This window comes from Phodopus roborovskii, unplaced genomic scaffold, assembly GCF_943737965.1.
Source record: "Phodopus roborovskii unplaced genomic scaffold, PHOROB, whole genome shotgun sequence".
Lineage (NCBI taxonomy): Eukaryota > Metazoa > Chordata > Mammalia > Rodentia > Cricetidae > Phodopus > Phodopus roborovskii.
Window position 1 is genome coordinate 14645732 of NW_026125444.1, and position 13771 is coordinate 14659502.

Consider the following 13771-nt stretch of genomic DNA (forward strand, 5'->3'; position numbering starts at 1 on the left):
TATTTACTTGGGCACCTAGTCAGTGCACTCATGTTAGGTCCAAGCCATCTTTTGCCAGGAGAAAATCTTCTGGCCTTTTGTTAGCAGCCAGAAGAAATACACTAGACAGTCAAGTGCTTGGTCTGGACTAACTCTGTCTGTGCTGTCTTTCATTCTTTTTTCCAGTTGTGGTCTCAGATAATGGAAAAGAGACAGAAAAGTAGAGAAAGACTATAAAACCTCTTGTCCCCATTTTTCCCTCTGAGCTAGGCAAACTTGTCCAGGGAAATCTTTTTAGAATTCTAGCACTGTATTTACAAAATGACTAGGAGATTTTCTTATGCTTTAAAGAGTATCTCAATTTTCTGGATGTTTTGAAACAAACTATCTTGCTGTAATTTTCCCACTTTAAAAATATCTTTTTATTCTAAATAAGCAAATTCCACAAAATACATACATATTTACATTCATACTTACATACATACATTCATACATTACACACCACGCTCCACCGTGTGCACAGGGCTGTGCTTGGGAGTGGGGTATAAAGATAAAGGTAGTCAGGAGCCTGGCGTACTCAGTGCACACTGTCTGACATGGCAGACAGACAGTGACATGGTAGTTACACTGTTACCACATGCTTTCTGATGCCTTATCACCAAGAAGTACATGTGACTCTCACATGCCTGGAATGTAGTAAATACTCAGTAATGGGATTGTTATTATTTCCTGTGTTTTTACTCTCCTCCTATTGCTAAGCACTGGTAACTGTTCCTTCAGGGAAAATCTGTAATTAGGAAAAGAAGCTAATAGCTGCTGAGCTTTAGGGGATGGGGGAGGAAAGTAGTGGGCAGGTTATGGAGTGAATTGGGAATCTAAGGCCGCAGGAAGTCCTGTGACCAGCTTCAGTTGGTATGTAAACATTTGCTGATGGATGAGGAGGGCAAGGATGATAAATAAGGAAGGGTTGTACCCATGGTCTCTGTTGGCCTGGCAGGTTCTCAGTAATTCTGGGAAATAATTTGAGTGCGTTAATAGGAGTAGATCCACATTTGCACTGTTTTGTTTCCTTTTCTCCAGATTTTCACACCGAGGCCCGTTTTTATGAAAGTTTCCTTGTAGCTCTGCCATTCCAGCTTTCTCCTCTAGACCTCATGCACTGACTGTAAAATGTCAGTGCTTACTAATTCAAAACGCAGTAACAAACATTTCTCTATTCTCTTGGCATTTAAAACCACCAAGGCATCATAACCTGTCAAAAATAGAGTTGTCTTGCAAGCTACTCCCTAGCCTTCTAGTTTGATGGCTGTTTGGTGGGTATAGCTGCTCTCCTGCCCTCGCAGGACCCCTTGGTGACAACCTTGGTTAAAATCCTCACCGTGAATCAACATCTACATCTGCTGATTTGGGGCTGTTGCTTTCTCTGTGCTTCCAAACACAACTCTGTGATAATGACAGCATTTGCCAGCACGCTTATGCAGTGACTCAGGAGACAGGGTGGCCAGCAGAGCAGCCTCTTTGTGGGAGTGGATTTTAAGAAGTGCTAATTCCATGGTGGTTTGGAGATATTAATATCGTGCTGGCAGTAGGTAAACAGGCAGCAGAGAGGCATACAGTGAGAACAGAACCAGCCACAGCATCTTTCCTTCCTTCCTCCACCATCATAGTTTTGTGCTGCTTCTTTGAAAAGTCTATTCTCCTAGGTTATATGAATAGATCCTCACACGGACGGATACTGCTTAGGCGAGCTGCTGGTGTCTCCACACTCTCTCTCACGTTTGGAGGATCACCAGTGTGTTAAGAGTTAACTACATGCTCAAGCTGTACTAAATCATAGCATATGGCACAGTTGCCTATTGCTTACTGTACCCTCTCCCTAAAGGGCAGCGAACCAGATGGTGTGAGTGGGGCCTTTGGTGTAATTATGACAGACACAAAGAAAGACATAACCACCACTCTCCCTCAATAATGTCATGTCTCTTACTTTCCAATATTTGATTTTGTTAACTTTTAAATTTTTTTTTTTTGTTTATTTTATTTTATTACATTTGGCTCTCTGTATCAAAATTCTCTTTGCAGGATGAGGAGAATCCATGCAAAAGAGCTTCACTAGTCGTTTGAATGCCACTTCCCATGCACGAGTCTCAGGATAGTAGTTGGACACAATTCACAGGGATAGGATACGTCTCATTCTGTAGGGGGCTCAGTGAATATGAGAAGTACTTGAAGTGGATTCTCACCGCTTGGAATGCTATTCCAAACCTTGTTATCTTGGGTTTTAGTTCCTTTGATTCCTCTTCCTTCCTTTGCCCCCCACCTGGTTTTCTTCTACCAGAATTCCTATTTTTTTTTTTTTTTTTTTTTTTTTTTGTCTTTCCCTCTCCCTGGTTCATTTCTGGCTCTTCTCCAAGACTTCTTAAGGTGGAAGGTCTACTGTTGGGAGCTCTGAGAATCGTCATCTCCCACAGTGTTTGTAACACTGTGCAAGTATAGTTAGGCTTCTCCTATAGGCTGGAACAGAGATGGAGAAATGTAGGTCATGCTTGTATGTGCTCATTTTTATCTTGTGTGCCTGATATTTTAGAGCAGATTTTCTTGAGGGTAGTGGCTTGTTTATAACATTCTGTAAATAGCCCAGCCTAATGTGGGCTTCTTACAGATAGTTTCTGCTGGTTTTGTATATGGGTTAATATAGATCTGATGCTACTAACAAAAAAAAAAAAAAAAAAAACTGCTGAGCTTTGTTTCATTCTCTTTACGTTCCAGCTTAGCAGCCCACCGGTCAACCTCTCCCTCCCGGGCCAGAATGCCTTGTAACCTCCAGGTGTCGTTACTGTTTCTGTTCACTGAGCCCCAGTGTTCACTGACCTCTCTTTTCTGTTGCAGAAACATTGCTGAGGCTCTTGTCAGCAAAGGTCTAGCCACAGTGATCAGATACCGGCAGGATGATGACCAGAGATCCTCACACTATGATGAGCTGCTGGCTGCAGAGGCCCGGTAAGTTGAGAAATTATTAGACATATTGAGACCCACAGCAGCACTTTTTCCTGTATCCCTCTTGGGCCTCTGCCTGAGCAGAATAAATTGGAAACAATATGCAGATAGAGCTTCAATCATTTCTATATTCCAGTCTTCCCCAGTGAGTGGAAAACGACCTTGATTATACTTAAGCATCCATTCCTCCCTCTGCCCCCATACGAAGTATATAGAATGTGACCACTCTGGGCTGACATTATAAAATGAAGGCTGGGTGTGAGTGAGCATCTCATGCCTGACAGTCATGTATGGTGATCATCACCACTTCTGGAACTATCCAGGAAGCCAGGTTTATGTGTGCAGAAACATTCGGCGCTGGGCTTTCTTGAGAGGCCTCCCCTCCTTTCCGCTCAACCCTTCTCTCCTCTCCCATTTGTCACCTCTCAACCTTTTGTTGTGTATAAAGGAAATGAAAACATTTATTAGGAAATGAGTTCTGGTTGCAAACCCTTCTGACAGCTGGCAGGAGAGCATTTGAGAAGCCCTGTGACATTTTCCTTTTGTCCTTCATCCCCGTGGCTGGTTACCCTGAGGAGAAGCAGAGCGCTCAGCTGGGTTTCTTGCCATCGACATGCCTCAAGGCTCTCGCTCTGTGGGATGTTAGTCAGGGTACTGGTAGTTCCGTGGTTTTCAAACTTGCTGGGAAGAACAGGAGTACTTCTGCAGAACTGATGTGGACATGTCAGTAGATTCCACGAAACATCTCCTTTGTGTCAGAGTGACACATGGGCTTACCTCACTTAACTCACATGGGCAATTCTCCCATAGTCTCTAGGACCTCTTTGTTAAGAAGTCTGCTCATTGTGAGAGTGTATATTCCATTACAGGAGGCTTGAGTTGGGCACAGATTACCTAGTTCTGGTTTCACACCTTGTCATTGAGATCATTTCTCTTGCTCTTTGGCCCCAAACTTTGTCCTCACACTCTATGTTTACCTCTTAACACCATGTCACATCCTGATAGAGTATCACGCAGGAGGTCAGAGGAGAAAAGAAGTCAGCCTGTTAAGACTTTAATGCTTCTCTCTTTTTTCCCAGTTGTGCAGCCTAGAAATGAATTGTTCCCTGTCTTTGCTATGATACTTACAAGTAGCCATTAAAAATGAGGCTCCCTGTGCCTATAACTCCTGTGCCTATAACTTGGTAGGTTGCGGCAAGAGTATCTTAAGTTCCAGCTTTGGCTTCACAGCAAGTTCCAGGCCAGCCTTGGCTATATGTAGATGCTATCTCAAATAATAGTAATACAGTAAAAATGTGGTATTGGTTCATAATTTGTATTTCCCTGAGGTAGGTGGTCTTCTCTCCCTTCTGGTGAACTAAAAAACACCATGATGGGAAGCGTGGATATACCTTTCTTAATATCATACAGGCTAGCCCTGTGAGAAAACAGACCTTCACCATGGTAGAATTCATGGGGTAGGTCGACAGGCAGCTTAGTCATTCTGATCTGATCGCAACTTGAAGAAGTGAAGCATTCATGGTGTGAGGACCACCAAGCCGGAACAGTGGGGTATATTTCTAGGTCTGCGTTCACTGTGTAGCAAGCAAGCACCTAATTCTACTAGGCAGGTGGGCATGGAAATAATCTGCAAAGGAGCTCGGGAAAGGGAAGCCAGAGTCAGCTCTTATTACACTGTTAGGAATAGTCGCAGTGTGAAGATTATGTGAGTATTGTTTAATGAGTATACATATATAAGGAAATTTGGGGGAGATTTAGGGTTTAAGAAGCAAACAAGCCTCTTTAGTGGAGATTTTGTGCTGAAGTAATGTAACAAGATGCTTGCTTGCTAAAGCAGTGAGCTACTCAGGGATAATTGTGTTGAGCCATTCCTTTCAGACTGATGGTAGAAAAATTGGCTCCTAGGTCCTTGCACTGTTACTGGTTGAGTAAATGGAGAGAAATTAACCACTTCCCCAAGGCCAGGAGGCATTGCCTGAAGGCAATACAGGCCCCATAAAGGATTAGGTGTAACAACCAGGGTAAGCTGGAGTAGGTTTTCCTTTGGAGCACCATTGTCAGTGATCCCTAGGATGATGGCCCCAGGCCATCTCCTGTATGCTGACTCCTCCAGCCAGGTGAAAGGAGAGTCAAGAAAGACCAGGATTCCTGCTACATGGTGATGATGGTTTTGTAGCCATTCAGAAAGACTTGACATGGAAAGTGGACTTGTTTTCTAAACAATCAAGCCAGTCTCCATCCCAAATCACCTCTCTGCTGACACTGTTTTATTTTAGCTTGCCTTCAGTTCACCCTTCCTCCCCCCATGACACCTTGTCTATGTCCCCAGCCTTGCCTCTGTTAGGAACTCACAGCTTGTCAGAGCTCTCTGTACATGCTGCACCCTGCTTGTCTGTTGAGTGTTGTCCAAGGTAAGGCATTTTCCCCTAGATGGATTAGCTGCATGTTTCTGGTTGAACTGTGTTGCGTGATTTGGTGCCCTGTCGATGAGGGCTTCTCTATCTCCTAGCTTAGAGTCCTCTGCAGATCTCATTAGTGAGTTGTTTACTCCTTTGCTGGCCCATGAATAGAACCCTCAACAAGAAAGGCTGTGGCGTTGACCCCTAGTCTCTCCCGACACAGACTGTCTTTTGTTTGCCATCCCTTCAGCCACTTTTTAATCTTCAGTGATGGTGTACTGCACTAAGACAATTTGAATTAATTTCCCAAGGAAAATTTCTTGAGCTACTATATGTAACCCTTTAGCGAAGGCCATATTAGTACCGTCTGCCGCATTCCTGTCAGTCATCCATTCTGAAGCACTGGCCTGTCACTTCCATTAGTCTCTTCCCACAGTGGTGTCCATCTCAGATTTCCTAGCTCCCGACCTTGGCTACCTTCTTTGCTTAGGTTATCACTGGTGGGATCGGCAGTGACACAGCATGCTCCTCCATTGACTTTGCTTTCCAGTGTCGTGCTTGGCCATTAATCCTTTTAGAGAAACTTTGTAAGCTTTGGGGAAAGGGCAGCCTGTTAACTTCTCTGACTTCGCGGGTCAGCCCAGCTGCCTGTCTCGGAGTTGATGAGCATTCTCCTGGCTTTTACAGCCCCTGCTTCCTCTGCAAGGGCCTCAGATCTGCCAGCCCTTCTCAGGTTATCCCTGGGAGCTCAGGCACTCACTGGGAGTCCAGGTGAGAAGGAGATGATAGACACCACCTTGCCATCAGTCAGCCAGCCAGCCAGTTGTTCCAGTGCTTTGACTTGCTTGCTTGAAACAAACTCTCCTTTGCTCTCTCTTCAGCCGGCTGACCCTTTAAGCAGCCTTTGTTCAGCTGCTTGACTGCTTATGGGCAACCTTTATTATTATGTCTCAAGTGCCTGGCCCATCTAAAGGAAGCCGCATCTCTTTGTTTATAGAATAAATAAGCCTGTTAATTCCCCAAGGTGGCCTTCCTTTCTGGCTCAGGTGTCTGTCATCAGCTACCTCCTCCCTCCCTCATTATCTTGTGTTCAAGAAAGATAAGGTTTTGGCATTTCCTGGGGGTACTCTTGGGCTGTGTTTCTCTCCTGGGCTCTGTTGAGAAGACCTTGATTTTTGTCCCAGGGTTTGACAGCTCCAAGTTGCTTGTCCTTGGAATTTTTTACAAAAATAATTAAGGTGCACCTGACCCATGGTTCTCCATGACACATTGGAATTTGTTTTCCTTTTTGAAACATCCCATCCATAGGCCCCTAGGAAGTGAACCATAATCAATTTTTTTGTCTGTATGATTCTAATGGTTAACCCCCCCCCCTCCCAGGGCAGTTAGCTTTGCTAGTCTAGACAAGGGTTCTAAACTTTAGGCAGAGCTTCTGACTCTTAGAAGTATTTCCAAGCCCCTCCCCCAAACCACTTCTCCTGAAAATGCTTTAAAAAAAAAAAAAAAAGTGTCACATATCCCATCCCCTGTATTTCCTGTGACAGCCAGTTTGATTTTGGAAAGACTAACATGAAATTTTCATCCCGTTGAGAGATGCCATCACTGTGGGCTTTTCTTGTTGACAGTGTAGCATATGCTGGCTTCAGACTCCCGAGGGCGGCCGGGAGTGGAGGTCTGCCTGTTTCCATCTGTAGAGTGCTTAGGGTTACAGGCGTGGGCCACCACACCTACCTTTCCATGTGGGCTTTTATTGAACATATTATTCACATTGACGACCAGCTGGTAATGCCTGGAGTCAGATCAAAGCCTGACTTGTCCCATGCTTTCTTTGGGTCTGTACAAATGGGGAATAACATTGATGTGGGTTCTCTCTCCTGAAGCTAATCAGCTCTTTCTTTAGAACTATAATATTCTAAACTGTACTGTGCATGTCGACCCAGAATGTCTTAAGCAGGAGGAAGGGAAGTTCAAAGCCAGTCTTGTCTACTTAGTAAGACCTTATCTCACAAAACAAGCAAACAAGCAAAGACAGTCCTGCTATGTAGTCCTGGAGAAGGGCAAGCTGGTTCCAAATTCACACAGATCTGCCTGTTTCTGTCCCTCAAATGTGGGATTAAAAGCATATACTATCATGTATAGCTTGCAACTTAATATTTTAATCATTTTGGAATCAATTAGAATCTATAGCTTATTACAGAAAAATAGAAGTTGGGACATGATACACTTAAGGTACTTTTTCATCTCAGATTTTGTGATTTTTAAAGTGTGTGTGTGTGTGTGTGTGTGTGTGTGTGTGTGTAAATTCTCCAAAAAAGAAATTGATGCCCCAACTTGACTGTGGGAAAACGATTATACTGAGCAGTTTAGTGTCTGAGCAGATTTAAAAGAGTTTAGATTCATTCTGGACATAAGAAGCAAAGTTGAGGTTATCTCGAGAGAAAAGAACAAACCTTCTCATTCCTTTTAATGTATACCTTTCTTCCTGGCCCACTGCAAGCTTGGGAAACTGGTGCTGTCCTTAGTCTCTGCGAGGCAGGCACAAACCTGCCCTTCTCCTTGCTCTGTGTGGCTCCCTCAAGAACTCATTTTTCTGACTGAGCAAACTCTTTAGAACAACAAATAACAAGTTCCTTCCTTGCTGAGTTCTGTATCTCCAGTCTCCAAACCCCATAGGCATCAGCCTCGCGCCTTTTTCCGTGTGATTGGCAGTACTTCTCGTTGTAGGCTTCTCCACCTGGAACTCCAGGAAACGGTACTATCAGAGTCTGATCAAAGATTGTATGCTTGTTGATGATTCTTCCATTGCTAAGCCAATTTCAGTGGGCATTATTATGAGTGACACAGTTCTCATCAGGTGACTCCTGATGAGTCAGGGGTCATGTTGCTCTTGCCAACATCCTCCAATTGATAGCTGTCACTTGGTGAATGCATATTGGCAGTCACCAGAAGATTTTCAGGGCCAGTGGGAGAGAAATGCCCTTGTTTGACACCTGCTCAGTCAGAGCTGGTGTTCTCATACAGAAGGAAGTTTTCTATAAACTTTCAAGAAGTAGGAAACAGTCATGCCTCTAAAAACAAAAGGGGAAAGTCGTGAGGCCCTCCATGTTATATCTACAGCTTGCCTTCATTCACTTACTGGTTTTACAAACAGAATAGGATACACCTTTTGGGGAAGAGGATGTAGATCAACAGAGGAGCCAGTTTCTAGTATGCACAAGATCCCAGGATAAACCCTCAGCACCACAAAACCAAGACAAAATAGAGCCAGCAAGATGGCTCAGAGGACTAAAAACTCTAGCTGAGCAAGCCGGAAGGCCAGGATTGAAACCTGCAACCCAAATACTGAAAGTCTGATGTGATAGAGACATCTGCGATCCTAGCACTCCTGCAGGTGTGCCTCACAGGAACAGGAAGTACCCTGCCTCAACAGAGTGAGGGGATCTCCCCAAAATTGTCCTGATCCCCTACACACACTCACACACTCACTCACACACACTCACACACACCCTCACACACACTCACACACTCACTCACACACTCACACACACTCACACACTTACACACACTCACACACACTCTCACACTCACACACTCACTCACACACACTCACACACACCCTCACACACACTCACACACACACTCACTCACACACACTCTCACACACTCACACTCACACACTCACTCACACACTCACACACTCTCACACACACACTCACACACACACACACTCACACACACACTCTCACACACACTCACACACACACACTCACACACACACTCTCACACACTCTCACACACACTCTCACACTCACACACACACTCTCACACACACTCTCACACACACACTCACACACACTCTCACACACACACACTCGCACACACACTCTCACACACTCTCACACACTCTCACACACACACTCACACACACTCTCACACACACTCACACACACTCACACACACACTCACACACACTCTCACACACACACTCACACACTCACTCACACACTCACACACTCTCACACTCACACACTCTCACACTCACACACTCACACACTCACTCACACACACTCACACACTCACTCTCACACACACTCACACACTCACTCTCACACACACTCTCACACACACACACACTCACACACTCACTCACACACACTCTCACATACACTCACACACACTCTCACACACACTCTCACACACACTCTCACACACACACACTCACACACACACACACAAGTAGATAGACAGGTAGGTGCATAGATAGGCAGGCAGGCAGGCAGATAGATAGCAATGTAAATATCATGACTTCATAAATGAAAGAAATCGGTGTGCTTGTATGACATATCTCCAATTTGTTAAAGAAGATCTAGAGCTGAAAAAGCAGCAAACATCATCACTGAACACCCATAGGAAAATTAGTGTAGAAATTGTGTGTGCCCTGAAAATATTTGTGGATTTTGAAGTGTTAGAACTCCTGTGTCCTATCACAAGGTAAAGATGGCATGAGTTAATCAGCAGATCTTGCTGTCAGGAAGAGCTGTTCGGCTCTGTTTTTCTTGTTTGTGATGGTTTTGCATTCATTTCCCTTCTTTAGTCTCTTTCTTTTAAGTATGCCCTGGGTCACAGGCATTGAGAATGATAGCGTTGAACAGAAAGGAGGACAGATAGAACCCTTTACAAAGCCTGTGGTCTCGGAAGGATGGGCATTACACAGTTTGAGCACTAGCCTTGGATATTGCCATTTTCCTGTCTCTTTTCCATTCTAAGCTGTTTTCTTAGCCCTTCCTTTTTTCATCCTATTTATTAGCAACACTGCCATCTCTCACGTCTATTAAATTTTCCCACGAGGATGTCTCCTTGAAATTCGTCTTTTCTGTCCAGCCTGTGTTCTTACCTTCTCAACAGTTTAATGGTACAGCTTTAAATAAACCAAGATCTCTCACTTTGAATCTAATGACCTCAACAAGTGAAAATTCTCTTTAAATAAAACTGGAGCCATTGAGCAGTGTTAAGAACAGCTTTTACCTGAAGCTTTTCTCTTTCCTGATCATTCGCCAGTCCCTATAACACCAAGGTACTTCTGGATTTTCGCTTGAGCATCATAGAAAGCAGAAGCAGAGGAATATTTGCCTTGTCTCTTCCGCCGGCTGTGTTACCTCATATCGGAGCAAGTTGGAAACCAGCAGCCAGAGAGGAGAGTGGCCTTTCTCTGAAACAGCTTTCTGGCTTCCTTTCCTTTGAACTCTGGAGGTGCACCCTCCCCCACCCTATTTTTGGACTGCAGTTTGGTGTTACAGTCATGAGGTTGTTAATGGGCTTCAGCACATGGTGGGGATTGGGGGGAGGGGGTTCACTGTTGGGGAGAAGGGTAGATCAACTATTGCAAGTGGATGTGATAACAGGAAAATGCATTAAAAGAGCTGGTGTGGGGAAGTGATTTGAAGACACAGCTGAATGTGGGGAAATTTAGCTTTTTCCCTTTCTTCAGAAAAGATGATGCACTCAACATCCAAATAGCAGTAATCAATCTGCATTTAAGGCAGCACAAATGGCCACTTCTGGAGAGCTGTATAATGCCTCCATTTCCAATGAGTTTTCTCCTTCAGGATATTAAGAGGATCTGTTCACTCCCTTCATCCTCTTCTCTTCCTTCCCCTCCCCTGGTTCTGACGTAACCTCTGAGAGCTCCCTGGCGACTGAGGGGCAGAGGGGCAGAGGGGCAATGGACTAGGTTGGAGCCCCTTTGCTTTGTTTTCTCCCTTGGGTGCTAGGTTTGTGGAGAGTTCTGCCAGTCATGGTCAGATGCTAAGCTGCTAATGAGCACGTCTTACATAATATTTCCTGCAGTCATTAGTCTGCTGATTGTATTCCTTCGGAGGACATTGTTCCAGGCTCGCCTTTCTGGACCATCTGATCACAGTCACCGTTCTTCCAGCTCATGCAGCTGGTCTCTTCAGAGCAGCTTGTCCATTGTTTGCCTTCTTGTTGTCCCCTTAACTGTGTTCTTGGTCTTTCCAGAGAACATTGACACATTTGAAGATCATCATGGTGAACACAATTTTAATCTGAAATAAACTGTAATGGTGAAGTGATCACTAATTGGGAAACACAGCTGTAAACAATTCCTGACCACTGTAAAGCAAATCCCATTATGTGACCTTTTATGGCAGATTTAATCTTCATTACTTTAGCAGTTGTAACCATGGTTATAAGCAAAGAGAACAAAGCATGGAACAGACAAGCTTAAATTTCTCTCATGCCTTAACTCTCTCTTTCCTCTTGATTCTGGTCTCCTTCATATGCAGTCTCTGGCTCCTCAGTCCTGTCACTTCTGAGTAGCCTCCACCAGCTACTGACTGATGTAAAATGATCGGGGTGCCATGATGCTTGATTGATCCAGCTCCTCTGCAATGCTAGGTGACAAGTGGTTCTGAGACCTGAGATTGTATTAGGTCTATCCCTAGCCTACTTGGTTATAATCCCTGAAAATCTCTTAGAAGGGTGATAATTTGGGTAATTAAACACTGATCCATCAATGCATAGTATTTTATAGCTGCTTGTGAATCCACTTCATAGCTTTCTTTCACTCGCCTGCTTCTTTGCATCTCAATTCCTAGTAACCTCCCTCATGCATTTCTATTTTATCTTAAGCTGCCTCTGTTCCCACTCCTGCCTGGACTCAGAAATTGAGAAGGATTACTTCCCATTCCTCCTGCTCTTGCTTCAGGTTCGCAGAGCTAACCCTCCAGAGGATGCCAGCAGATTCAAGTCAGCATACCTTACATTGAAAAAGCATTTTCTAAAACCTGTGCTAAAGATGTGTTGCTTTTCACCAAGTCAAAAGACACATTACATTTTTCTATACCTGGGCTGGTGTGATGGCTCAGTGAGTAAGATGCTTGCTGGACCTACATGGTGGAAGGGGGGACAGAACTGGCTTTTAATCCCCCTGCATAATAAATAAATAGGTGTAATTTTTAAACAGTAATATAAAAACTGCCTTGTGTTTGTTAAGCAACGTACTGTATCAAGTTTATTGTGATAAATGCAAGAATTCACAATTTATAGATGATTTAGATGAATAAGTAAATAGCTGCAAAAGCAAAGATATATTTGGAGAGTGAGCTGCATGCATGTAAGACTCACTTGAATTGAAGAGTACTCACCACCAGTGTCCATAGAAGCCAGCGTGTTCCGTCAGGTTCCTCTGGGGAAGGAGGCACAAAGATTCCTCACTTCTTCCTTCCTCGCTCTGAACAGTGCCTCCCGTACCTCTGAATTTATCTTAGGAAATAGCTCACAGACTTCCCACCACTTTATTTAAAAGTTGTTCCTCGTGCCATTATTTATAACAGAAAGTGCAAAGTATTCTATTGTAAATATCTAGCAATAGAGCATTGATTAAATTATAAACCATGGATCCATGAGATGGATTTACTGTAGAACCAATGACACAGGGAAGTGATCACTTAATCATTTCTTACGGAAAAAATACCACAAAACTTTATCCACAGTGGTACCATTTTTTTTTTCCAAGTATAAATTGAAAGATGTGTGTGTGTGTGTGTATTAGCACTCAGAAGACAGTAGAATAGAATTATGTGTCATTGTTCCCTAATTTTTTCTAATGGACTTTGTGATCAGAACAGCAGAAAATATAAAGCAGTGTCACTAAGACACTTTTAAGTAATCTGCTGTCTGAGCCTTTTTGATTCCTGATGACCATTTATTTCTACCTAGCACCAATACTCCTTTGATCCTAATCTGGGACCAGTAGCGTTTGCTTATCTTCAGCGGCGGTACACCCATCCCTCTGCTGTGGGCTCCTAATCCCTTCTCTCCCCTTTCCTCTCTCTGCAGATCTGTTCTCATGCCTCGCACAATAGCATGTGCCTTCATTTCTCTCGTATATTAGTTTTAGCTGAGAGGATGACCTGGAGCTCTTTGTTATTTGCTTCGCTGCCTCATAATATCTATCGACTCATTAGTCCGCCCACCTCTCTAGACCGTGGGACTCAATTTCCTCATTTGCAGTCTGTGTGCTCTCCGTCTTCTCTCTCTTTTTGTTGAAAATGCAGCTGCATAATCTTAGTGGTCTCCCACCACCACACACCTGCTATTCTGCACCTGTACCTGCTCTCTGCCTCGTCTCTGAAACGCAGGACCCTGTTGCTTCCTCAGCTGCCCGGAAACCAGTAGAAAGGCCACAGGGATTGTTTATTGTGACGGTGTTTCAGGAATCTGTGTTTGGTTCATGTGGAAGCGTCATATCCATCAATGTGTTTCATGACAGTAAGAGGGGTTGGAGGGTTAGGCTTTCTGTTCTCTTTGTTCTGATTTGTAACCTTCTTGTTGAGATTATTTTTTACTTCTTTCTAAGTCATTTATCACCACAATCA

At 43.9% G+C, this 13771-nt stretch overlaps 1 protein-coding gene across 1 annotated transcript in view; it reads left to right on the forward strand.

Annotated features, from left to right (window-relative positions):
* Snd1 (staphylococcal nuclease and tudor domain containing 1) overlaps positions 1–13771 on the forward strand; it is a 395467-nt gene that overhangs the window by 208595 nt on the left and 173101 nt on the right. Inside the window, exon 13 of the mRNA XM_051175794.1 lies at positions 2866–2976. Coding sequence (XP_051031751.1) covers positions 2866–2976 — 111 coding nt within the window. The remainder of the gene's footprint in view (positions 1–2865; positions 2977–13771) is intronic.